The 27,948-nt window shown below is 41.7% G+C and overlaps 1 protein-coding gene across 2 annotated transcripts; it reads left to right on the top strand.

Moving 5' to 3' along the window:
- Positions 1–27,684, top strand: LOC124120264 (beta-1,3-galactosyl-O-glycosyl-glycoprotein beta-1,6-N-acetylglucosaminyltransferase 3-like). Of its 2 annotated transcripts, XM_046483044.2 has the most exons (4): positions 89–125; positions 17,913–18,067; positions 19,587–20,737; positions 27,426–27,684. In XM_046483044.2, exons 3-4 carry the CDS (start codon positions 19,672–19,674, stop codon positions 27,680–27,682), a joined length of 1,323 nt encoding a protein of 440 aa, XP_046339000.2. In that variant the 5' UTR covers positions 89–125; positions 17,913–18,067; positions 19,587–19,671; the 3' UTR covers positions 27,683–27,684. The 2 variants fall into 2 exon arrangements, with proteins under 2 accessions (XP_046339001.2, XP_046339000.2); XM_046483045.2 differs by lacking the exon at positions 17,913–18,067 and having other exon boundaries at positions 1–125.
- Positions 27,685–27,948: the final 264 nt, after the last annotated feature.

The following is a 27,948-nucleotide window of genomic DNA, read 5'->3' as shown; positions in this document are numbered from 1 at the left end:
CGCTGTAACAGGATGCAGTTTAGTCGGGCTGTTTGGTCTGTCACCGCCAGGCTCACAGCTTAACAATAGCAAAGGTGGCCGCTAGTCTGGGAAGCACTTTGCAGTGGGAGCAGGCAGCCTTAATGGTAAGTGACAAATATACTTGTAACTGATTCGAACTTAGTTCAATTCATCGTACAATTTCATTATTTTATAAAACTGAAAATTTATTAACTTTAAAATCTCCATTTTTTATGTTTTACTAGACTTGTGTAATTTAAGGATTTCGGTTAGAAATTATGTGATAGAAGGTTATGCAGTGTGTGCAATGTTTGTCGTCTTTATATTTTTTAGAACAGAAAAATGCCTTCATAAAACACTTGTATAAGTATACAATGCCGTCACGGTACATAGTGCCGTCATATATCTCAGAAGAAGTGTACAACGGTAGATAGTGCCGTCATATATCTCAGACCAAGTGTACAACGGTAGATAGTGCCGTCCTATATCTCAGTCCATGTGTACAACGGTATATAGTGCCGTCTTATATCTCAGACCATGTGTACAACGGTATATAGTGCCGTCTTATATCTCAGACCATGTGTACAACGGTAGATAGTGCCGTCTTATATCTCAGACCATGTGTACAATGGTATATAGTGCCGTCTTATATCTCAGACCATGTGTACAACGGTATATAGTGCCGTCTTATATCTCAGACCATGTGTACAACGGTAGATAGTGCCGTCATATATCTCAGACCATGTGTACAACGGTACATAGTGCCGTCCTATATCTCAGACCATGTGTACAAAGGTAGATTGTGCCGTCCTATATCTCAGAAGAAGTGTACAACGGTATATAGTGCCGTCGTATATCTCAGACCATGTGTGCAACGGTAGATTGTGCCGTCCTCTATCTCAGACCATATGTACAACGGTAGATAGTGCCGTCTTATATCTCAGAAGAAGTGTACAACGGTACACAATGCGGTCTTTTATCTCAGAACATCTATACAACGGTACAAAATACCGTCATATATCTCAGAACAAGTGTACAACAGAACAAAATGCCGTCAAATATTTCAAAACCAAATGTACAAAGGTCCAGACTATCTGAAGAACAAAATTCACCTTTTACATCAAATTAAATTTGGGTACATAAAGTAATTAGCGACAAATGTCACAGTAGACCAAGTTGGATCATATCATACATACAGTCCAGGCTTAATGCCACACAAAACATTAGTTTCCAAGGTACAGATGACCAACGTCCATAGACAAGTCTCCAGGGACAGGGGCGGTCGGGTAGCCTAGTGGTTAAAGCGTTCGCTCGTCACGCCGAAGACCCGGGTTCGATTCCCGACATGGGTACAATGTGTGAAGCCCATTTCTGGTGTCCCCCGCCGTGATATTGCTGGAATATTGCTAAAAGCGGCGTAAAACCATACTCACTCACTCACTCACTTCAGGGACAGACAACGCCTGTATAGTAACAGTTCGAATCAGAAGCAGATATGCACGGCAAACCAAATTGATCTTTCTTCTCGATGGTAAACTTGGTTTATTAAACATAAGGCACGGATACTCTTCCCCAACAGGTGTTTATTCTCGTTTTCTCAAAGACAGAAATACTCTTACCTCTATCAAATGTTAAAATTCAGACACTAAAAAGGTACCTGTCTTATTTAAGAAATGAAATCATGTGTTACCTGACACCATATGTAATCACATAAGAGAGGACTCAGTAAGCCATCCACGTTGGATAAACTTTGTCTTGTCAGTTGATTTACCTTTTTAATGAAAGGTCCTGAAAAAATATTATAATATAATGAGACGTTATTTAGCAATCCTCCGGCTAAAACACTGTTTGTAATATTCTCCCTGTTCATTGTGTAGTGCACGTCGTGTACTTTTCGAACGCGCCTGTTCAACATTATGACATGTTAAAGGTCGTGCGGCAAATAGTATTAAGTGCTCCCAGTTCCGTACACTACACCCCAGTGCTCGCCATGGTTTGCATACATAGAAGTTTACACATTCCAATTGGACAAATACACTCATGTAGCTTAAAGTATCAAAATATAGGTTTTATGTATGTTGGATTGAAGCCTAAGTTTATGTGGAAAATGAAAATTGTTAAAGTACTTTCGTCAATTCAGTTGTGACTTTAAACATGCTCTACAATCTCGACCTAACTGACAATCCCGCCAAGTTTGCTTCAGGTGACACACGCACCATTTTGTCTGCTCTTCGCTGTATGATTTATGGTAAAATCAATCTACCAGTTAATAACTACCCAAATCACAAAGCAACAATGTATCGAGTTCACACAGGGCACGAATAACGTCTACCCATTGACTGGAAATGGACGGCAGACCTGAGAGTCGATCCGCTTTAACTAGCCAAACGATTTATAGGAGCTCTATTACTTTAAATTTCAAATTAAATCCATTTAACTTAATTAGATTTGTAAATGTAAACGTTAATGCTAGGAAGGTATTTTAGGTAGTAGTGAACAATTGAATGTTTGTTAACATATTTAATTAATTTAAAGTTTCATTTTTCTGAGTTAACGCACATTATGCAAAAGTTATGAATATCCATATGGCGCGCATGCGTGCCACGGGGGTAATGTGTTTCTACTTGCTTGTGTTATACTTGGTAAAGTTCCATGTGGTAGAAATTGAAAATTCAACTGTGTTTGCATGGCTTAAAACAATATACGCCAGACCACGCTGTTCTGAATGAAATCCGGCTTAGGACGCGGTGGTGTGGAAGTTTAAACATACAATACCAAGCAAGTTCACTTCGGATACATAATTTTCGGCTTTGTTTCAAAAACAATGTTTGGAAAGATCCACTCTGTTAATGCGTCGATGGCATTTTTTACCGGACTTTCTAAAGTCTTCTCTTTGATTTATTTGTATCTGTTAAGAAAACAAATATGTGAAACCGCAGGCGATTAGGAGGGATATAAACAGTATACATGCTGGATATGTAAAACGAAAAGTTGTTTAGTTGTCACGACATGAATGCACTTGTTGGGAAAATAGCATCCAGATCTCGACGTCAAACTAGTTTTATGCGGCAGTCAGCGATATTTCATTTGCGCCATGGGGGACATGTGCTGTTATCATGGCAACACACACCAGAGTCAAGCAGTTTGTTTGTTTGTTTGTTTGTTTGTTTGTTTGTTTGTTTAAACATACAGCAAGATTAAAGATATATCAAGGCGTCTGTAACTGACCGGGTCTTGACCAGACAAACCCTTGATTGATATTATAAGCAACGTCTGGATAAAAGGGTTGAGAATAAACTTGCATACAATCGCCAGCAGCTGAAGGGATGGCATAAATCCTGCTAGGGTCCATGCAGGAAGCTAAAGTACTGTAAGTCCCCATGGTCCCTAGTATGGTGACCCGTGAAGATCCGGGGTAGAATAGGTCTTCAGCAACCCATGCTTGCCTTAAAAGGCGAGTATGCTTGTCGTAAAAGGCGACTAACGGGATCGGGTGGTCAGGCTCGCTGACTTGGTTGATGCATGTCATCGATCCCAATTGCGTGGATCGATGCTCATGATATTAATCACTGGATTGTCTGGTCCAGACTCGATTATTTACAGACCGCCGTCATATAGCTGGAATATTGCTGAGTGCGGCGTTAAACAACAAACCAACCAACCAACAAACCCTAGTATGGTGATCTACCTTCAGCTGCTAGCGATCTATAGCCCTTTTTTATATTGTACCGTTAATTATAATGATATCTTTTTTTAGTTGAATGCTAGGTTTAAATATTAATCTGTGATATTCTAGTAATTTTACTGTCCATCGATGACAGGTTTTTATTTAGTTAAAATATATGTATTAAAAATGTATAATTTCTCGTCACGATATGGCTGAAATATTGCCGATGTGACGTAAAGCATTAACTCACTCACTCACACTCAACTGTAACCCGTTATACCTACAAGGTGTGTGTCAGGTGGTACAAATGTAAGCAAAGTTTAGTGGGTGCGGTCTGCAGGCCAGGATGGGATGAGGGAGGGTGTTTGGTTTAAACAGTATTTCAGTGACACCACGGCGTGTTTGCTCTTTTGTGGAAGCCCAAAGTGATGCAGGTCTTAGACGTTTGCCACTATGGTGAAACCCACGAGCACGGGCATTAAGGTGATGAAAGACCTAGAAACATAATCAGGGCGAACCGGATTCGAACCCACAATCCTAGATGTCAGGAACCCTCAAAAGCCTCAAATCTGCACAGCGAACTGCAGCTCCTAAGACATCTTCCCGAGGCAAGAGAGTTAACTGACTTTAAAAGTCCAGTTTCCACCCTTGCCGAACTTGGCTGGAATTCCTGGGCTCGATCGTAGCGCCACCAGTGGCTATTACCTTTCTATGCCTCTCCTATTGACCAATCAGATTCAACCTCTCGTATCACTTGCATTTGCTTCAAACAAAACGGTGGCGCCCAGTCAAGACGATCTGATCGATAATCAAGATCTATATTGTGATAATACGAGTCTTACATCGCGAAGTGCATCAAATCACGTGAGCACCTTGATTAAAAACAGGAAAAGATTTAGAAAATATCTATTGACAACGAGTTAGCGGTGCACATGCTTTGCAAATCCTGCAGTCGACCGAAATCTGCATGATTTCGGTGAGCGATTTTGATTGGACTACGCATAGACTCGTTAGTCCAGCCAAATTGTAACTCCATAATACCAGCCTAGTTCGGCAAGGGTGGAAACTGGACTTTTATAGTCAGTTAACTCACTTGCCTCTGGAAGATTCTCCTAAGACGACTGGTGCCCTTTATTGTATAAGTATATATGAAGATAATATTACAGTGTGTTTATTGATCAATTCAAAACATGCTTTGAAAGAATTCATTGTCTGTGTGATTTATGACATGACCCGGTTGCAACTTCCCAACCAATGCTGTTAAACGTTGTAATGGGCGGTCAATTGGTATCTTCCCATTCCGCGTTCCACTAACAGACAGTCTGTGTAAGCGGAAATATCAAGAGGCGTGTGACGCAGTAATAACGCTGTTGAAGCAGCCTACTTGTATTGTTCGTAGGGGCACGGGTGGCCCAGTCGTCTAAGGCGCCGCGATTCGCTGTGCAGAGTTGCGTCCCTTAGGCACGCCAGAAACCTATGATTGTGGGTTCGAATCCCGGTTGGCCCCGATTATGTTTCTAGGTTTGTCAGCACCATACCCGTGTTCGTGGGTTTCATAGAAGTGGTAAACGTCTGAGACCTGCAACACTTCGGGCTTTCCTCCCACATTAAGGTATACAGGGGAAAATGAACTCACCAGTTGAAGTATTTGGCGGCCGACAGATAAAATATAGAGGTATACAGGGAAAAATGATCTGACCATTGGATGTATTTGGCGGCCGACAGATAAAATATATAGGCATACAGTGAAAAATGATCTCACCAGTGGCAGGTATTGGCCACCGTAGATGAATGATAGTCTCTCATGATTTAAGAAGGAATGGCTATGTATTACAACATACGGTAAACTACGGTTATAACGAACACGCTTATAACGAACTGACTGATAAATCGAACTTATTTTTTAGTCCCGGCCATTTGTTGTATATATATGCTGTATATATGCTTATGACGAACTACGGTTATAACGAACTAAAATAAGTGGTCCCTTTGAGTTCGTTATAACCGTAGTTAAACTGTACTTTGTTGTATGTACTACAGATACAAATGTATATGCATAAAGCCGGCGAGACTCTCTGTCTGTCTACAGTTTATGTTTAACATTGTGTCCATCCGATCCCCTTGCGTGTAGTTTCATGGCAATCTTACGACAAGAGCGTGATAGGTACATGATATGTTGGTTGGTTGGTTGGTTGGTTGTTTAACGCCACACTCAGCAATATTCCACCGATTTGACGGCGGCAGTGATTAATATCATGAGCATCGATCCACGCAATTGGGATCGATGACCAAGTCAGCGAGCCTGACCACCCGACCCCGTTTGTCGCCTTTTACGACAAGCATAGTCACCTTTTACGGCAAGCATGGGTTGCTGAAGACCTATTCTACCCCCGGAATCTTCACGGGTCACATGATATGTACTGTATTCACCAGGGTGTAGCCCCCAGACACAAACGTAATTGTAACGGTAAAAACCAAGCACACCAAGCGGAAATGACCCACGTGTTGGTTGGTGTAGCGCCGTTTACAAATGTAAACACCATGTCAGTATTGGGCCTGAATGACGCAAAAAGTAAATAACTTGCAGAATTTAGTCAATGGAAGAAATTGTTGCTATTTCCTGTTACTCAACGATTTAAGCATGTATCAGATTGTACTTGGATAGGTAGTAAGGATACGATAATTGTGAACATGTCTTTTGCGTAGTTTAGTTCTAGATCTCGTTGAGTTAGTCCAGTGGTTTAGGTAAAAAGTCGCGACACGGCCGATAAAAGGATTGATCTTGACACAATTCCTGGAAACACCAGGTGGTAATATAACGTCACGTGGTACCATAATCCGTGATGAAGCCCGGTCGAGGTGACCCTTCCTCAAATCCAAAATGGCGTCCAAAATGGCCACCACGTATATAAATACTGTGTTTGGACTGACATATTACTTAGATTGTTTTTGGAGGTTTCGGATGTCAAGGGTTTTGGGGAAAATACACTAGATACATGGCAATAAAAGAGACACAAGTTTTACCCATTTCTATAATAATAAGAAATCTCTGCTGAAAGATTAGTTTACGTTTGAATTGGAGATGGTCAGCACACTAACTTGACATTATGTTAAGGGCCAAGTTGGCCTATTTTCCAGCCCTAACTGAGGATAGGGATATTGAAATGACGCTATGTGTAGAATACATGTCTAATGAAACCTCACTTACAAATATCTTGAAGACAAATATTTCGTAACTTAATTAATCCGCAATCAGTTAATAGTTCATTTATCGTTACTTCTGTGTTTACAATTCTAACAAACGGGCACTATTTGCATAGTAACCATAAGTAACTATTTTATCACCCTTTCCCCGTGAACACTCGTTAGGTCGAACTCCGTTCATTCGATTTCTCGTTTGTATCATATTCGCATATATAGTTGTACCTGTATTCAGAGGGGGCACGAGTGGCCCAGTCGTCTAAGGCGCCGCGATTCGCTGTGCAGAGTTGCGTTCCTTGAGCATGCCAGAAATCTATGATCGTGGGTTCGAATCCCGGTTCGCCCCGATTATGTTTCTAGGTTTGTCAGCACCATACCCGTGCTCGTGGGTTTCACCGAAGTGGTTAACGTCTAAGACCTGCATCACTTCGGGCTTTCCTCCCACATGAAGCTGACACGCCGTGATATAACTGGAATACTGTTAAAAAGCGACGTTAAACCCAACTCACTCACTGTATTCAGAAATATTCATATGACTGGTGTTTAACGCCGTTTTGAACTATATTCAAGTTTATATTTAGATGTGTAAAACCAAAGGGATGTAGGCCCAGGGCCCAGTTCCACAAAGCGATCTTAGCGCTATGACTGTCGTAAGTCAGTGTTAAAGAAAGGGAGTTACGATCGACTTAGCGCTAAGATCGCTTTGTGGAACAGGGACGTGATTCACGCTGGCTCTATAGCACGACTATGATATGATGCAGACAAACCAAGAATATCAACCATACAATCTCATTATAATCAGATCTTAGTTCTCGCTTCAAACTTAGAAATGCACACATCTGTAGCTGACCCGTGTACAGCCAGTGCCTGTGACAGTCCGTTAGACAGCAGAGCATTTCGGACTAGATTGTAATTTTATCAAGGGTATATAATACATACAGGCCTTAGGCCGTATCCCCTAGGGTACTGGACAGCCTCCGTGGTCTAGTGGTAGAGCGTCCACCCGGAGAGTGGAAGGTCCGGGGTTCGATCCCCGGCCGCGTCATACCAAAAGAAGTTAAAAGGTGGTACTTGTTGTTACCCTGTCTGGCGCTCGGCATTAAGGGGCTAAAACAAGGACTGTTCGGCTCGGAGTCAGTATACTGTGTCTGAGTGGGGTATTCATGTTATACCGCGGCATGGTATCTCAGTGTGCTAGCACTATAAATCGGCATCAGTCCGGACTAGTACAAGCAGCCACACACACACGTGCATGCACGTCGCTATATAAGTGCAATAATCTTGGACGCGACATTAAACCCCATTTCACCTCACCTCACCCTAGGATACTGTCACTGTGTTTCTTAAATGTAGCAGTTAATAAGGAAGAGGGTGCGTGTGTGTGTTTTCTTCGGCATGGGATGTTTTTAAGTAGTTTTAGATTTCTTTGAACATAAGTACGAGTCTTTTTTAAGTCTCCTTCAAACGACAATGACGCATGTCAAAGTATAAACAAATGTTTAAGAAATGACTCATTGATACCTTTCTTTATCATCAGTGGCATCTTGGAAATGCCAAACTGTTCTTGAAAAGACATCAATGTCAGATGTAAATCGAATTTAATTATCAAAAAACTACCTTTTGAAAGGCAGAAGGTATTCCGAGCTGATTTGATTTTCAGTCAGTCCTAGACCCACACTGCCGGCTTGACCTCAGTTCGCCTACACCCTAATTCACCTACACCTCTATTCGCATAGGTGGCTGAGTAGGTTAGATCGCTGACTTTGTGTGCTGGCGATTAGGTGCCTCACTCGGGCAGTGTGGGTTCGAATCCCGGACGGGACTCAACCCCAAAAAAGTACGAGAATCTGTACTTTACTGATAAAGTGTTTTCCCAAATATAACATTTGTTACATTTGACCACTTTCTGAATGGCATTGTGTGTGTACTAATACCATTCAAAAGATTCGTTGTTGCGAATAAACGCAAAACTATTATTTTTCAGTCTGGTGATTTGTTTTTTAATACTCACTTTTACATGCTGTGCTGTGACAACACCAACCAAATCAAACACCGTAATCGTATATCTCACGTGGCACCAGACCTTGCTTGATGTCTGTGTTTGTGCTTGCAGACACTTGTGCGAGTTGGAAATGGCCGCACGTTTTCCTTTTGCCTCCACGTTATGTTTGAATATGACCAGAATCCTTCTGAATATAACGAATGCTGGCTCCCCTTTATCGTGTTGTGCATGACGTGAAAGGTTGGCTCTCTATAAACAATAGTAGTTGTAGTGGTGGTGGTAGAAGTAGTAGTAGTAGTGGTGGTGGTGGTAGAAGTAGTAGTAGTAGTAGTAGTAGTAGTAGTAGTAGTAGAAGTAGTAGTAGCAGTAGCAGTAGCAGTAGCAGTAGTAGTAGCAGTAGCAGTAGTGGTGGTGGTGGTGGTGGTAGTGGCAGCAGCAGTAGTAGTAGTAGTAGCAGTAGTAGTAGTAGCAGTAGTGGTGGTGGTAGTAGTAGTCGTCGTGGTGGTGGTGGTGGTGGTAGTAGTAGGCGGTAGTAGTAGTAGTAGTAGTAGTAGTAGTAGAGGTGGTGGTAGTAGTAGTAGTGGTGGTAGTAGTAGTAGTAGTAGCAGCAGCAGCAGCAGTAGTAGTAGTGGTGGTAGTAGTAGTAGTGGTGGTGGTGGTGGTGGTAGTAGTAGTAGTAGTAGTGGTAGTAGTAGTAGTAGTAGTAGTAGGAGTAGTAGTAGTAGTAGTAGTAGTAGTAGCAGCAGCAGCAGCAGCAGCAGCAGTAGTAGTGGTGGTGGTGGTGGTGGTGGTAGTAGTAGTGGAGGCGGTTGTCATGGTTATTGATTATAAGTTTGTGGTGTGGTAGACGTTGTCATTGTTGTAGGAGTAAGTTGTCGTAGTCGGTGTAGTAAAAGTAGTAGAGCAGTGGTAGTTGTAATTATTGCAGTAGCATTTAAGTGATTTGTCGTTGCGATAATCAGCAGTTGATAGACTGTTCAGGGCGATACGACATATAACTACGGCGAATGCGGCGTTCGCAAAATGGAGGTCTCACACTGCAGAACACAAACTGACTTCATTGACATTTAGAGGTGTTTGATAGCGGAAATGGAAGTCAGATGTGCCTGCACTGCCCGAGAAAATACTATTTTTTCTTTTTTAAAGAAAGTATATTTGAATAAACTGTTTATATCAACTTGATAAAAATCAAGTCTGAGTAAGACGTAATTAGCGCTTGATGGTAGAGCAAACCCGATGCTGTCTGGAAGGGATGACACACTATCACAGATACACTGTCACCTTCGATTCTGTTTTGACCATATACTAAGAGATGGATTGTTTGTTGTTTTACGCCGCACTCAGCAATATTCCAGCTTTATGGCGGCGGTCTGTGTAAATAATCGAGTCTGGGCCAGACAATCCAGTCATTGATATCATGAGCATCAATCCACGCAATTGGGATCGATGACATGCATCAACCAAGTCAGAGAGCCTGACTACCCGATCCCGTTAGACGCCTCTTACGATAAGCTTAGTGGCATGTTACGGCAAGCATGGGTTGCTGAAGACCTATTCTTCCCCGGATCTTCACGGGTCTATACTAAGAGAACTTGGAACTGATGGTCCATTCAACTCTAGAACAAACCTATAGAGGTTTTGGTGGTTAAATAAATAAATGAACTAGAGTTTCCATGATAGTGTCGAGTATTATATCAAGTCTAATACACAGCGCAAAGTTGCGTCCCTTAGTCGCCCAAGGATCCGATGATCGTTCCATTCGTGTCTCTTGGTGTGACAGAACAATATTCTTTGTGTACAAATTTATTTAATACTTATGAACAGGGTGTATTCGGATAAAAGAAGCTTTATAGACCCTTGAACTGTGTTACATCGTTATGGTCAGGACGGGGGCGGTGGGGTAGCCTAGTGGTAAGAGCGTTCGCTCGTCACGCCGGAGACCCGGGTTCGATTCCCGACATTGGTACAATGTGTGTGAAGTCCATTTCTGGTGTCCCCCACCGTGATATTGCTGGAATACTCATAAAAGTGGCGTAAAACCATACTCACTCACTTACTATGGTCAGGACGCTGCTCGGGGGAATTTCAATATGCCGTCAAAGCGCATGGTAAAAAATAAATCTATAAAACAATCGCTCTGTTTCAACAACTACTTTTCCCACTGATTCTTTGAGTTATCAGGAAACCAAACACGCTAGGAATCACACAAACGGTGTCATCAATATTCTTGTGTTGGTTTAAAGAAGATGAAAGGCGACTGGCGCCATATGAATGCCATGTGTCGGTTCAATGACATACGTAACCCCAGACTTCTCCAAACACTGGAACATTAGACCAAATTCAACACACATGTCAGCGCCCGTTGACAGATCATGCGAAACACTCACCAAAAAGCAAAAGGAATATGTTGTAAGGGATACGATGGGAAACCTTTACTTAGCCTCCCATTAGCGCGGCACCAACATATATGCACAAATCCGCCATCTTATTATATGATGAAGACGAAATACTCTTTCTTCTCTACTGCCCAAACTATAGTACAGAAAGGCAGTTACTTCTCCAGACACTACTTCTCCAGACACTACACTTATTAAACTTACAAAATGGTAATAACATTTTAGCATTTGTATAAATCCTTGCTCTGCAAAAGTAAAAAACAACAACTCTTGGACATATTTATGAAAAAAGACAATCTTATCTTAAAAGACAATGTTAGACATGAAGCTAATCTTTAATAAAAATTATTGTGACATCGCTACTCTATTTCATTCCTCATACGTCATCAATGAACGTATGATATATTAATAAACCTTTATGTATCTTGTACAATAATATGTAATATATTTATGCATAATGTACATTATATGTATATTTACATTTCATGTTTGCAACTATATTTACTCCCAAATGTAGCTAGTTTGTAGTCTACACTACATGGATGTTCTATACCATAAAATTCTTGATTCCCCCTATTTGCGCAAGTGTGAATATATGGACATGAAGAGACAGAGCCCAGCTTAGAACGAACTGTGGAACCAGTTTATCGTTCCGGGAGGGTAACGATGAGGTTAGGACGATCGTATAGATCGGCCACGATAAACCAGAATACATAGCTTGGTGTTGGGGCCGTTTCGCTCGTTTGTGTGTGACCCCGTTTGCAGTCACAATAACTTATATATTTGGAGAACGAACTTGGATGCGCTAATTACTCGGCTGCCGCCAGAGACAAGATTGTGGAGACTCTTAATAGAGTTTCTATTCGTGGCAGAGTAAAGTATCCAACACTGGACCGGTATATATAAATGGCTCCTTTGTCTTTGACCGTGTGTGTGTGTGGGGGGGGGGGGGGGGGGGGTTGTTGTTGTTACGTCGTTACATCATGGGCAAGTAATATTTAGTTGTTTGATAAATGTGCTCGAGTTGGTCCAAAATGAATGGTAAACTTGCCCCGGGACATGCATTTCATAACCCAAATAGGCAAAGTGCGAGGTGCACGTGCGAAAGGCTCGGGGGACACATTTCACGTGCTTCACGCAGGGCCGACTCACACAGTGTTCTCTCAGTTGAGCATCGAGTTCCTGAATATCTTTCAAAATACCTACCTTTTTAAGCATTTTAGTTGCCACAAATGTTGGACATGGTTTAAGAATGTTAGACCACTCGGACCCCAGTGTCTAATCGTTGAAATGGTTAATTAAACCATTTTAACGATTAGGTGAGGTGAGGTGAAATGGGGTTTAAATGTCGCGTCCAAGATAATTGCACTTATATAGCGACGTGCATGTACGTGTGTGTGTTTGTGTGGCTGCTTGTACTAGTCCGGACTGATGCTGATTTATAGTGCTAGCTCACTGAGATACCATGCCGCAGTTTAACATGAATATCCCACTCAGACACAGTATACTGACTCCGAGCCGACCAGTCCTTGTTTTAGCCCCTTAATGCCGAGCGCCAGACAGGGTAACAACAAGTACCATCTTTTAACGTCTTTTTGTATGACGCGGCCGGGGATCGAACCCCGGACCTTCCGCTCTCCGGGCGGACGCTCTACCACTAGACCACGGATGCGGTCCTCTAACGATTAGACACTGTCCTCGTGGTCTAACCTATACATAATGTACATTATATGTAACCACTGAGGCTTTCTGTGGAAAATAACCTTATGTTTAAGCTGTAATCTGAGTCTGTAAGATGTTTAGTGTACAGTAAACTACGGTTACAACGAACTCAAAGGGACTACTAATTTTAGTTCGTTATAACCGTAATTCGTTATAAGCATATATACAGCATAACTACAGCATATAGTCAGGACTAAAAAGTTAGTTCGTTATATCCGTTATTTCGTTATAACCGTAGTTTACTGTATCAATTGCAATAATTCCCCAACACTGACCACTTATGATTTCTGCTTGTGTCTCCACTTGACATCACCTTTGTTCGTTTTACTTAAGTAGCAACTGGCCCCGTCATACTTCATTTCATCAAAGCGTTTCCGTTTTCAAATGATCATTGAGCGTTCTGACCTGTACCATGCTCATGACATGGATTGTATTTCAAGTGATCTGGTTTAAAAGTAGAGTGAGTGAGTGAGTGAGTATGGTTTAACGCCGCTTTTAGCAATATTCCAGCAATATCACGGCGGGGGACACCAGAAATGGGCTTCACACATTGTACCCATGTCGGGAATCGAACGCGGGTCTTCGGCGTGACGAGCCAACGCTTTAACCACTAGGCTACCTGACCGCCCCTTAAAGTAGAGACTTGTGTTCCTCGTCTACAATATACTGATTACGTATCTCTATAATATATCATTTCCGATAACTCACAATCACTTTGCTCGTGAGTGGGAAAGCTATCACACCTCCTTTAGCATTTTCCCAGCCAAATCGTGAGTGGGACGCCAGGAATGGGCTTTAATCACTGGACAACCTCTCCCTACATCACGCTAAGGGGGCACGGGTGGCCCAGTCGTCTAAGGCGCCGCGATTCGCTGTGCAGAGTTGCGTCCCTTTGAGAAACCTATGATTGTGGGTTCGAATCCCGGTTCACCCCGATTATGTTTCTAGGTTTGTCAGCACCATACCCGTGCTCGTGGGTTTCACCGAAGTGGTAAACGTCTGAGACCTGCATTACTTCGGGCTTTCCTCCCACATTAAGCTGACACGCCTTGATATAACTGGAATAATGTTAAAAGCGGCGTTAAACCGAACTAACTCACTCACTACATCACGCTAAGAGATACAAGATTCAAGATTTTTATTGCGCAAACGTTAGAAACAGAGACCATATTCTATAAACTATATAAACAGATACATACTAAGTCAGGATAACAATACAAAGTACCAATACCAGGACTATCTATAATAAGTATTTCAGATTTATTTGAAGTTGTATATATGACAGCACATTATTGCTATGTTACCAGGATCATTATTCGAGAAAAAGTAGAGTACATATTTCTGTGATATTAAGGCTTTCAAACAATCTCATTAAAATCAGATCTTAGTTTTCGCTACCGCTAAACAAAGATCTGAGGACTTCCCAATACGGGTCACGTCAAAACGACCTTTCGCGAATTTTGACGGTCCAATGAAATGACTGACAAGAAATCGACATTAGCCAATCAGAAGGCAGCTTTCTCGAGCTTTACGACACTATTTTCAAACTGGCGACTACGCTTCCAAACATATTTTGACGTATTCTCGATTAAAACATTTAAAACTGATAAGAAGAACGTTCTGGAATGGCTTATAGATGGCCTAGATTGTATGGATATAATTATAGAACCCGTAACTGTCGTTCGGAATACCCCGTGTTAAATATTTCGTGGTTTCATGATTAAAAAAGCACATTCCGACTGTCACTTTCCTGATCTGGTAAGCGACGCTCTGATTGGTTGGATGAAAGTTCGTTCTGAAGTGACCCGTAATGGGATGTCCTCGGATCTTTGTTTAGCGATAGCGAGAACTAAGATCTGGTTTTAATGAGATTAGGCTTTCAAAATAATTAATTTTAAAGGAAAGATAAATAAACATGGAGGGCCTTCTATCTGAATATTATCTACAAGACATCAGATAGTGTTCTTCATCTTCAAGGACTGAGCAGTGATCACAGAGACGTTCTTCTAAAAGTGTATGTGTTCAAGATCATTAATAGATCGAACAATGTTGGAGATAGTATTCAACCTTGCTTTACCCCTATCTTTGATTAAAATGGGCTGGAGTTTCCTTGTGCTGTTAAACAACAAACAAAACAATACCGCTATATTACTTAAAGAAGGTCCCCGTGAAGATTCCGGGGTAGAATAGGTCTTCAGCAACCCATGCTTGTCGTAAAAGGCGACTATGCTTGTCGTAAAAGGCGACTAACGGGATCGGGTGGTCAGGCTCGCTGACTTGATTGATGCATGTCATCGATCCAAGTTGCGTGGATCGATGCTCATGATATTAATCACTGGATTGTCTGGTCCAGACTCGATTATTTACAGACCGCCATCATATAGCTGTAATGTTGCGGCGTTACACAACAAACCAAAAAACTGAAAGAAGGATGACGTTTTTTTGTAGCTGACAGCCCAGCACGTTGGGGTGAAGTTATTCCAACCTACCTTGCACACTTTTGATGATGTGTCATAATGTATATCTATCTAGAATTTCATGGTTACTAAAATAGAGTCAATGTCTCAATTTCACACATACCAATTCCAACAAACTTGTCGGTTTTTGTTTGGTTTGGTTTGTTGTTTAACGCCGCACTCAGCAATATTCCAGCTATATGACGGCGGTCTGTAAATAATCGAGTCTTGACCAGCCAATCCAGTGATTGACATCATGAGCATCGATCCACGCAATTGGGATACGATGACATACATCAACCAAGTCAGCGAGCCTGACCACCCGATTCCCAAGTTGTCGGTATGACCCAGGGAATCCATATACAGTAAACTACGGTTATAACGAACTCAAAGGGACCACTAATTTTAGTTCGTTATATCCGTCAGTTCGTTATAAGCGTGTTCTTTATAAACGTAGTTTACTGTGGAGGGTGTTTATAAAGTCGCCCTGGTATTAACACCGCATTTTTGAGACAGTGGAAGTTCCGCGTCCAACGGAACACGTTTCCATTGATGCGATGCACGTGGAGTTCATTCAGGCTCTATGTCAATGTGTTCCCGTGGAAAAGTTTTACACCTGCTGTTGTTATCGACAGCAAGGATTATGGAGATCCGCCGGTTCAATTGCCAGATCGTGTTTTTCGTACGTTGCTGTTGCTGATCTTGTAGCATTGTACCTACAGTAAACTACGGTTATAACGAACTCAAAGGGACTACTAATTTTAGTTCGTTATAACCGTAATTCGTTATAAGCATATATACAGCATAACTACAGCATATAGTCGGGACTAAAAAGTTAGTTCGTTATATCCGTTAGTTCGTTATAAGCGTGTTCGTTATAACCGTAGTTTACTGTATTTAAGAGTCGACTACTCCGGAGTAATGCAAAAACAACGATGCGGGCCCAGATGCGACATAAGTTCACTTCCACAGCTATATAGACGTGTCCCTTCACATACCGTTTACGGACAGCCAAGCTTACGACAACAGCTCATACGATGTCAGGTCAGCTTCCTATAACCGTTATTGGGCAGCTCAAGCCACAGGTCGGATTGCATTACCGAGACAGTACGCTAACTCGTCACTATGGCTCACCCCAGCACAGTTGGTCTAGGGTGGTGTGTGACTCAGCTACATACGCTGCCTAGCTCTTCCTATCATGTTTGTTTGTTGGTTAACGTCGCACTCAGCAATATTCCAGCTATATGACGGCGGTCTGTAAATAATCTGAACCAGACAATCCAGTGACTGACATCATGAGCATCGATCCACGCAATCGGGATCGATGACATGCATCAACCTAGTCAGCGAGCCTGACCACCCGATCCCGTTAGTCGCCTCTTACGTGGATCGACGCTCATTAGTCGGCACTTGTCTGGTGCTCGACATTGAGGAGATAAAACAAGGACACTGAGACATTAAAACACATCTGTGACGTCATTCTATTGTTTGAACGCTCCATTATTTTTCAGGAATGGAGAGTTGCTTGCCAACTGTACATTATCTTGAAGCAGCTCTGAATTTTTCAAATATTTTCAACTACAGAATATTTTGTCAAAGTGTAAAAGTAGGGATGAGTTTTAAGTAGGGGATATCCTCGTAACTCTCCATTCCTTAAAAATAATGGGCCTCGGTCCCTGCGGGGCCTCTGCTCAATTATTTTTAAGGAATGGAGAGTTACGAGGATATTCCCCTCTACGTATTATGTGTTGGTGCTGAGGTATCCATGTTAAACTACGGCATGGTATCTCAGTGGGCTGGCACTACAAACCCGGCATTAATCGGGACATTACGCCTCATTTCACCTCTACTCGCCCCATTAGTCGACTCGCGCTGGGATCTGCTCTGACCTGGAAATTCCATAGTGAAGTTCAACACACATGTATTAAGGTATTCCATACTTTATCACATGACGATACGGTTCGATATTGTTACCAAATATTATCTTGTCAATTAGGGTAATGTTACGGAAACTATGGATGCTGTTTGTCTAATGAGAGTGCGAAGCAGACCATTGAGGCCAGTGGGAGACGTGAAGTTGGCGGTTATTTGTAATTACTGTCTGAAACACATTGCCTGCTCAAGTAATATCATCTTTGTATTTAGAACACGTGTGCGTCTATTGGTCACATGGCAAGGGGTAGCGTTTTCTTCCGATTATCAGCGTCTGCTTACATTCCAGTCACTGCCATATCGTGGGGTAATGATTATCATTATATCTTGTAAAATAACATGTTTATCTCATAAAGTGATCTGAAAAAAAAAATATTTTCACTTGTATCAAGGTCGGATAAGAGACGGCCAATGATCTGATGGTCTTGCTTGGAGCACGTCCGGCACAAAGTCTTATTCCACAGAGTGAAAGTTTTAATTTCATTTGTCTGTTTTGGGTAATTCATCACTAAATAAATGTATCCGTTGTTGAACAGGTTTTAACATGACGTTTATACAATGCCCAATTCTGAAAAAGCAAACGGACCATATACCAGAAGTTGGCATAGGAAGGGCAAGGCAGCTTGAAAGGACATTGTATAATCTTAACACATTGGGCATCATCAACCATGTAGGGAGGAGCATCGGGCAGGTAAGGTCCCCAGGTACCCGTATGCAAAAAGATCGGGTGTAACTTTGTCAAACTGGATCGGATGGTTCAGATATATAACCTGACTGATTGGCCGTCATCAAACCCCGATAGCTCGTCTCGTTGCTGATGCTATCACGCACTGGTTTTCCTGAACTACAGTTAATTATTTACACCCCTCAATACGTTATCTGGAATATTGCTTACTGGTAAAATGGTATGTAATCAATTCGGGCTACTGGCATTATCAAGATATAGGGTAGTAACGCATTAGAAAAATATATGCAAATACCTGTAGATTTTGGGTGTAGAGTGAGTGAGTTGGATGGAATTTCTGTTATATCACGGTGTATCAGCTTTTGTGGGAGGAAAACCCTAAAGTGCAGGTCTTACCCGTTTAGCAATACGGTGAAACCAACGAGCTCAGGTAATGTGCTGAAAATAAATCAGCAATCATTATCCGGGAGAGTCTGTTCGAACCCACAATCAAAGGATTCTGCTACACCCGAGGGAGGGTGGGGGTGGACAGAAAAACGCAGAGCAAATTGCAGCTGTCCATGCCTGCGGGTTGTAGAGTAGACTGACATCTAGTCTCTGAAATGAACATATTTTGCAGAAAAAAACCAGTTGTTGAATTATAGTTATAAAATATAATAGAAAGGAGCCCAGAGACTTTCATTATCTGATACTGCAGTAATGTAGACGTGCCAAACGTTATAGACTTGCATTGGCTGTACGGGTCTTATATATATATATATATATATATATATATATATATATATATATATATACACAGTAAAGTACGGTTATAACGAACTCAAAGGGACTACTAATTTTAGTTCGTTTTAACCGTAGTTCGTTATAAGCATATGTACAGCATAACTACAGCAAATAGTCGGGACCAAAAAAGTAGTTCGTTATATCCGTCAGTTCGTTATAAGCGTGTTCGTTATAATCGTAGTTTACTGTATTACTAAACCGAGCTACACATCCCACAGGCCGTTCAGCACTCAACACAGGTTACCCCCTTGACTGATATGTTTTTCTAACATATCACTTTCATGTAATACTATTAGGGCAAGGTCACCTAACGCCATCACTATGACACAACCATATGAATCATGATTCGGTAGTATATAATAAGCTCTTCTCTCAAGCCCTCTCCAAATATCCGCCACCAATTGTTTTAAAAGTGTTGACAGGGCGCAAACGATATTTCCTCACTCGCTACTTTGAGGTATATAACTCATCGGCCTTATGCGTACCAAAATACACACTGACGTCACAGCGCCAGCGCCACTAAAACATATACGAGAAAGAAATGTTCATCCCTAGGTACACGAACCTGGCAGCGTTCACGTTCTGCCACTTGCTGACAGTAAATCGCGATGAGGAGAATTCTTATCAGCAAGATGTTCCATCCAAACAAGTTTTTTTTTTCAAAGAGCATAGAAACATTGCAATCAATCTAATGTTCAGATAGACTCCAGCCTTGAAAATACGTTACATTTATCTATTCCAGATATACTCCAGCACACTGGCTTATCGCAACCCAAGGCTCCTGACAGGGTAGTCAGTACAGACACGATTCTCTTCGGTATTCGGCAATGCTCCGTTTCAGGGGCAAACGTGCGTTGTTGTTCCTCTTGGGATTTTTCTCATCGGTTTACTTGATGTCAAATCTGTCTCTTTTCACACAAGTCTCTTCACAATCGCGCGTGAGAAGGGAACTCCTCGCAAAGACAAAACTCCACATAGATGAGATTGTAATGCAGACTCCTCTACAGCGCTACGCAGAACACGTGCAATATCATAGTACCGAGTTTCAATGTGACAAGCTTTTTAAACAAGATGTCGGCGAGACGACTCGTTCACAGGAATATTTGGAGAAAAATAATTTCTCATTTCCGGCGTTTCCTGAAAGTGTGTTTTTGAAGGTGACGAAGGATTGTGCAGCATTTAAGAGAGTTCTTGGATACAAAAGGCCATATTCCAACTTTGAAATTGAATTTCCTCTCGCATTCTCAATCCTGACGCATGATGGGGTTGAGGCCCTCGAGAGGTTGTTGAGAGTTATCTACGCGCCCCAAAACTTCTATTGTATACACGTGGATAGGAAATCACCGCCAGAATTCTTTGATGCAGTCCAGACGCTTACAGACTGTTTCCCTAATGTTTTTATAGCGTCGAGGCTTGAAGATCTTATTTATGCCCATTTCAGCAGACTGAGAGCAGATTTGAACTGCATGGAAGACCTGTTAATCAAAGACAAGAAATGGAAGTATCTCCTAAATTTTGCATCGACAGAAATACCTTTAAAAACAAATTTGGAAATTGTTCATATTTTGAAGAAACTTAATGGTTCTAATGATATTCGTGAAGTCTACAGGAGACGTAGACTCGAGAGGTTTGTTTTCCGTTATTCAGTGTCCGAGGGAACATTGGTCAAAACGGACCAGTACTTGCCACCTCCTCCCCATAACTTGACCATCACCAAAGGTCTCGCTTATGGTGCCTTCTGTCGACATTTCTTGGAGTTTGCGCTGACCAATCAGATTGCTCGAGACTTCTTGCTTTGGACCATGAATACTCACAGTCCCGACGAACACTATTGGGCAACACTGAATAATCTCTACCACAATCCTTTCCTGCACAGCCCCGGGGGATTTACAGGTAACAATGCGTGAAGCGAGTGAGTGTGATTGTTGATGCGAAGAGTGAGTGAGTGAGTATGGTTTAACGCCGCTTTTAGCAATATTCCAGCAATATCACGGCGGGGGACACCAGAAATGGGCTTCACACATTGTACCCATGTCGGGAATCGAACCCGAGTCTTCGGCGTGACGAGCCAACGCTTTAACCACTAGGCTACCCGACCGCCCCTTGATGAAAAGAAATACCAGCGGTCAGTTAGGAAGGAACTATACGATAGGTTTGGTTTGAGATCAGCATTTTTTTTAATGTTTATATAGAAACTCAATTATATTGTTAAACATAAACAGGTGCTCATTTGTCGTTTTTTTAGATAAATAATAAAAACGAACTCTTTGATGGGACACTTTAATATAGTCCTCAAAAAAGTACACATTACTATATTTCCTACGATTCAAGTATTGAACCCGTGAAGATCCGGAGTAGAATAGGTCTTCAGCAACCCTTGCTTGCCGTAAAAGGAGACTTTGCTTGTCGTAAGAGGCGACTAACGAGATCGGGTGGTCAGGCTCGCTGACTTGGTTGATGCATGTCATCGATCCCAATTGCGTGGATCGAAGCTTATGATGTAGATCACTGGATTGTCTGGTCCACGACCGATTATTTACTGATCGCCTTCATATAGCTAGAATATTGCTGAGTTCGGCGTTAAACAACAAACAAACAAACATCAAGATGTATTGCTTTCTTCTGTAAAACAGGTGTTTGACAATCGTTTCACACACACACACACACACACACACACACACACACACACACACACACACCAAACCCCCTTTGAAAATATAATGGTTGCTCCCCCAATCCTTGACGTGCCGCTGACCCACACTACCAGGTCACGGTGCCACGCTCGCTGCTGTTACCGTATTCCCTCATCCGTTCGTCCTTTAATATAATTTTTTCTATGTCATTACTGAGGCTACAGATCGTCCCGAAAAAAGATGTTGGCGTACTTCTACATCTCCGATTGGCTATAAAACATACAGTACCTCTTTATATCTGTATACCAGTCTCTTCTTTAATCGCTGACCTCCGAATACGTACACTATACTTCATCAGAAATGAAGTTTGAATAAGGATATCAGAACTAAAAATAGAATCCGGTGAGGGGACCGCCATTTTTTTTTAAAAAAGCTGTACCGGGTATAGTTTTTCGATTTGGAATTCTTATTCGTATGTTATTTTCGATGAAATAATCTTAATAAAGCATACGTATATTTGGTGGTAAGTGATTAAGTTAGTGAGTGTGTGAGTTTGGTTTAACGCCGCTTTTAACAGTATTCCAGTTATATCACAGCGTGTCAGCTTTATGTGGGAGTAAAGCCCGAAGTGATGCAGGTCTCAGACGTTTACCACTTCGGTGAAACCTACGAGCACGGGTATGGTGCTGACAAACCTAGAAACATAATCGGGGCGAACCGGGATTCGAACCCACAATCATAGGTTTCTGGCGTGCCCAAGGGACGCAACTCTGAACAGCGAATCGTGGCACCTTAAACGACTGGGCCACCCGTGCCCCCGGTAAGTGATTAAGGATAAGATTGGTACGTAAACATTAAAAAACCTCATCCAACCATGATAACATGTTGATTTGGTTGTTGAAGTAAAATTAATAATGGTTTACATATCGTGTGATTTGGTAATACTACTGTGTGGACGTATGCCGCAGTTTAACATATTATACGGACTCCAAGCGCGACCAATCCTTGTTTTAGCCGCCTAAAGCCGAGCGCTGGGCAGGGTAACAACTTGCACCATCTTTTAACGCCTTTTGGTATGACACGGCCGGGGATCATTCAGGGGATAAAACAAGGACTGGTTAGCTCAGTATACTTTGTCTGAGTGGGGTAACGATGTTAAACTGCGGCATGATATCTCGGTCCGCACTAGTACAACTTTCACCACGAAGCGTTCTCAGTCGATGCAAAAAAATGAGGTGTGAATATTCCCGTCTGCTGTGTTATCAGTGTCTAAATATATCCCCCAAAATGTGATATTTCGAACTTACATATCTTGTTACATGACATCGAGGCATCAGTGGAAATATGTTTATGTTGCTTTGATCCAAATTTCTTAGCCATAACCATTTCTCTATTACATTGGCAATGTCGTCTTGGTATGCTTGGTATGCTTGGTTGTCTTGGTATGCTTGGAAAAGTCCCGAGGACGATAAACCTTATAAAATATCGACTCTACCGCAGTTCGAGAGAAACCACAGTGAAGATATACATTTACCTTGAATTTGATTGTCTACATTGTCTACAGGGGGCACGGGGGGCCCAGTCGTCTAAGGCGCCGCGATTCGCTGTGCAGAGTTGCGTCCCTTGGGCACGCCAGAAACTTATGATTGTGGGTTCGAGTCCCGGTTCGCCCCGATTATGTTTCTAGGTTTGTCAGCATCATACCCGTGCTCGTGGGGTTCACCGAAGTGGTAAACGTCTGAGACCTGCATCACTTGGGGCTTTTCTCCCTCATAAAGCTGACACGCCGTGATATAACTGGAATACTGTTAAAAGCGTCGCTAAATCCAACTCACTCACATTGTCTACAATAATTCGAATTAACGATTTGCGTTAACATATATAATCTCATGCAGATTTAAATCTAGACGTCATCGTTCAAAATACTTAAAACTGAGTTAATAAAGGTCACAGTATTATAGATCGAGATATTCAACACTTGTAACATCACCTTTACACAAGAAGCGTACAACAATGTACTCTGGTAAATTACTCAACGTTACTCTAATATCCGAGCTGATATCCCAAATTAGGTTCACAACATGACGGTAGTGCTTCCGATTGGTTCAAATCTCGTTGAAATCTGATCTTGGTACTCGCTACAGCTAAACAATGACCTGAGGACATCGACCCGTGAAGATCCGGGGTAGAATAGGTCTTCAGCAACATATGCTTGCCGTAAATGGCGACTATACTTGTCGTAAGAGACGACTAACGGGATCGGGTCGTCAGGCGCGCTGACTTGGTTGATGCATGTCATCGATCCCAATTGCGTGGATCGATATTCATGATGTCACCCGCTGGATTGTCTGGTCCAGACTCGATTATTTACAGACCGCAGTCATATAGCTGGAATATTGCTGAGTGCGGCGTCTTGAAATTTCATCTAAGTATTCCTGAAATTTCAACTTATTATCTAGAAATCTCAAGATACTAGGTTGAAATTTTAAGATAGTAACTTGAAATTTCAACTAAGTTGAAATTTCAAGATGCTTACTTGAAATTGTATCTTGAAATTTCAAGTTAGTTTCTTGAAACTCCAAGATAGTATCGAATTTTTTTATTTAAAAAAACCCAAAACAAATGGCCCTAAATATTTAGGCTTCCGTACAAAATGGTTCAGTAAACGGCAAAGTGTTTAAAATTGGATCGAAATTATGTGAGAAGTTTTCAGAGGTGACATTGCTTGGAACAAAGACACATAATTTCATCTTTATTAAGAAGATGTTTCAGAGGCAATATCAAAAATGAAAACTACTGCAAAAGTGATTGGATGTGTGAAGGTCAAAACTCACAGCGTTGGAATCAAAACTACGAAAACATGACATACCACATACCTATTCAAAGGACTTTAGTTGCACTGTCAGGCCCAGAGCCTCGTTCCACGCATCTTCCCGAGGCAAGAGAGTTAACTGACTATAAAAGATTTTAAGATACTAAGTTGATACTATACATGATTATCTTGAAATTTCAACTTTGTATGTATTTTGAAATTTAAACATAAAATCTTGAAATTTCAATTTATAATCTTGAAATTTCATTTTCTGTATCCTGAAATTACATCTTAGTATCTGGAAATTTCAATTAAAGAAACAAAACAAATGGTCCTGAAAGGTGTCATGGAGCTGGAATAGTGATGCATGCGGTATTAAACAACACACGGACACTTACTCGAAACTCGAGGGTCGTCACACACACACACACACACACACACACACACACACACACACACACACACACACACGCCTAAATTGAAAGAATGAGGCGGCTAGCGGATATCTCCATTAAGGAAGATTTTCATTAGGTATCCGGTCATTCTTGACACCGCAACATATGTGGGTCATATATAAGTTAAAATTTAAACCACTTCCTTGTTGAATTCAACCAAGCTATATTGTACGGTGGGCCATTAGGGTCATTGAAATGTTTTCGCAATAACAGTGTGTTTTTCGAAGTAACTCGTGTATAACACGTTTTTAGACTTTGTTACAGCAAATCTTTAGACACATAGAACCACAGATATGGTAAAAACAGAATTTTATCTAAGAGCCCCGTAAAGTCAATTATAAAAACATTTGCAAGAAAACACTGTGTATTGATAAATAGAGAATCTCACCCTCGTGTCTTTTGATATCAAATATATCAACACGAGTTGATAAAAGTGGAAAAATTCCGAGGCTTGCCGAGGATTTTTGCCACTTTTATCAACGAGTGTTGATATATTTGATATCAAAAGACACGAGGGTGAGATTTTATTTATCATCCAACATCATTCTTCCAGCCTTGTCTTAAGTGTAAAAAGTACTGCTAACAGTTTCAGTAGCAGAGTCCTTAGTGATGTCCTTTGATTGTGACGTCATGGTAACCAATGACGTCACAATGGTCTGCAAAGTGTTTGGCAGTATTGAGGGCTTTCCTGCTATTTCTAGTTTCCTTTTCAATTTCATTTTCTACAATATGTGCAATAGTTAAATGAATACGTGCGAAACTCAAAACACTCTAAACATGTAGAACACGTTTCCATGTCCCCTCTGGTCCACCGTAATATCGGATTGTCAAGTATATTCGGAATTGTTTCTCTAATTAAATCAATTTGTGAGTGTTTTGAAATCTATCTTTTAAATAGAGATTTGTATTACACGCAATAATTAGGAGAATGTAATCCTGTAGCATGATACAAGATGACACTAACATGATAGTATTTAAGTGGTAAATAAATCTTGGCAGACTTATGATATTAAAAATCTCTACTTCATTCAAATGTAACACGTGGCTACAGTGTGGCGTTCTTCAACAGGAAACTCAGCTAGTGTTCACTGTACGAGGCATGTTGGACGATGTCTAAGGGGCCGCAATTCGCTATTCAGTACTGCGTTCCAGAGCCGCACCAAACTACGCTTGTCCCAAAACATTAAGATCCTTGGTTTATTAGCGCCATAATCCGTGCTCTTGGGGTTCAGCAAAGCCTGATAACAGTCTACAAAGTCTGATTATCACACAAGTATAGTAACTGAGTAAAAGATCTCATTTTATTGAGATTGGTTTGTTTGTTGTTTAACGCCGCACTCAGCAATATTCCAGCTATATGACGGCGGTCTGTAAATAATCGAGTCTGAACCAGACAATCCAGTGATTGACATCATGAACATCGATCCACGCAATTGGGATCGATGACATGCATCAACCAAGTCAGCGAGCCTGACCACCCGGTCCCGTTAGTCGCCCCTTACGACAAGCATAGTCACCTTTTACGGCAAGCATGGGTTGCTGGAGACCTATTCTATCCCGGATCTTCACGGGTCTTACCGAGATTGGTATACGACCTTCACTTTGATCCTTCCCCACACATTTGGCTGCAGTTATATGAATACTGTTGAAATACTGTTCAAGGGAGAGTGAAACAACTCTCGCGTTTAGTTATCGTACTCTTGACTGTATTCTCCAATCGACATTCCTACTTTGGGGCACTAGTTTGCCTCAGAGAAATGTAAGACTGTGGGGCTATACCAGTGCAGCTGTTAGCAACCCATGCTTATTGCAAGATGCGACTCATGGGATCGGTTGGATCGAGACAATGACTGACCAGACAATTACAGCCCGAACAACTACTGCCCATGGCCCAGTTCCTTTTAGCGATCTTAGCGCTATGATTGTCATAACTCTATGTTAAAGTATGGCAGTTACGATTGTCTAAGCTCTAACAATTATGAGTTACTAACGGATAATAACATTACTGCCTGGAAAAATGCCTCCTGGAAAATTAGCGGCCGGACAATTACCTCCTAAACGATAAACCTTGTAAAAAATACTTTCAAAGACAATTACCGCAAAAAATATTTTACTAGTCCGTTTTGACCAGACAAATTGGCCGTTGTGACCAAATAGTCTGGTCCGTTTTGGCAATGAAATAGGAGCTCTGATTGGCCTTAGCGGGTCATGGCTTTATTCGTTGGGTAAAATAACTACGCCATTGCTGAGCGGTGGTATGTATTCATGCCTGGTGGAGTGAGTTGGGTTTAACGCCGCTTTTAACAGTATTCCAGTTATATCGCGGCGTGTCAGCTTAATGTGTGAGGAAAGCCCGAAATGATGCAGGTCTCAGACGTTTACCGCTTCGTTGAAACCCACGAGCACGGGTATGGTGCTGACAAACCTAGAAATATAATCGGGGCGAACCGGGATTCGAACCCACAATCATAGGTTTCTTGCGTGCCTATGGGACGCAACTCTGCACAGCGAATCGCGGCGCCTTAGGCGACTGGGCCACCCGTGCCCCCCATGCCTGGTGGAGGGAGGTAACAGTGTCTGTAAACCCGTGAAATATTGACGATGTGTGTACATGTATGTGTGTGGTATAGAAAACACAGGGCATGGCATTTACCATTTAGATTCCTGTTTTTGTGTTCCAGAGCATCCAGACAAGAAAAGGTTTATTTCTAGATTTGTTATTTGGAACGGGAAAGAACAAAGATATAGATGCCATGGAAGGTACCGGCATAACATATGCGTCTTTGGACTGGGTGATCTCCCCTCATTGAAGGTCGCTCACAAACTGGTTGCAAACAAATTTGACCTTCAGTATGACCCTGTGACGTACGCTTGCGTGGAAGAAATTGTACGAAATCGAACTGTCAACGGATTGGTTATATTAAATCATAAACATTAAAATTGTTTCGTTATTTATTCGAATTGCAGCCTCTGAGTAAGTGAGCTGAATATTGCCGTTTGACGTGACCCGTAATGGGATGTCCTCAGATCTTTGTTTAGCGGTAGCGAAAACTAAGATCTGATTTTAATGCGATTGGGTTAAGTGTCGCGTCCAAGATTATTGCAATTGTATAGCAACGTGACATGTGTGCGTGTATGTGGCTGCTTGTACTAGTCCGGACTAATTACGATTTTATGGTGCAAGCCCACTGAGATACCATGCCG

This window comes from Haliotis rufescens, unplaced genomic scaffold, assembly GCF_023055435.1.
Source record: "Haliotis rufescens isolate VD_foot unplaced genomic scaffold, xgHalRufe1.0.p SCAF_38, whole genome shotgun sequence".
Taxonomy (NCBI): Eukaryota; Metazoa; Mollusca; class Gastropoda; order Lepetellida; family Haliotidae; genus Haliotis; species Haliotis rufescens.
Note: the sequence above shows the minus strand (reverse complement) of the source record. Positions and strands in the feature narration are given on the sequence as shown.

Excerpts from the sequence above, each read along its gene's own strand:
- LOC124120264 (XM_046483045.2), top strand. The coding sequence starts at position 19,672 with ATGCTCCGTTTCAGGGGCAAACGTGCGTTGTTGTTCCTCTTGGGATTT. Across the intron at positions 20,738-27,425 it reads CAGCCCCGGGGGATTTACAG|AGCATCCAGACAAGAAAAGG; the intron begins GTAACAATGCGT and ends TTTGTGTTCCAG.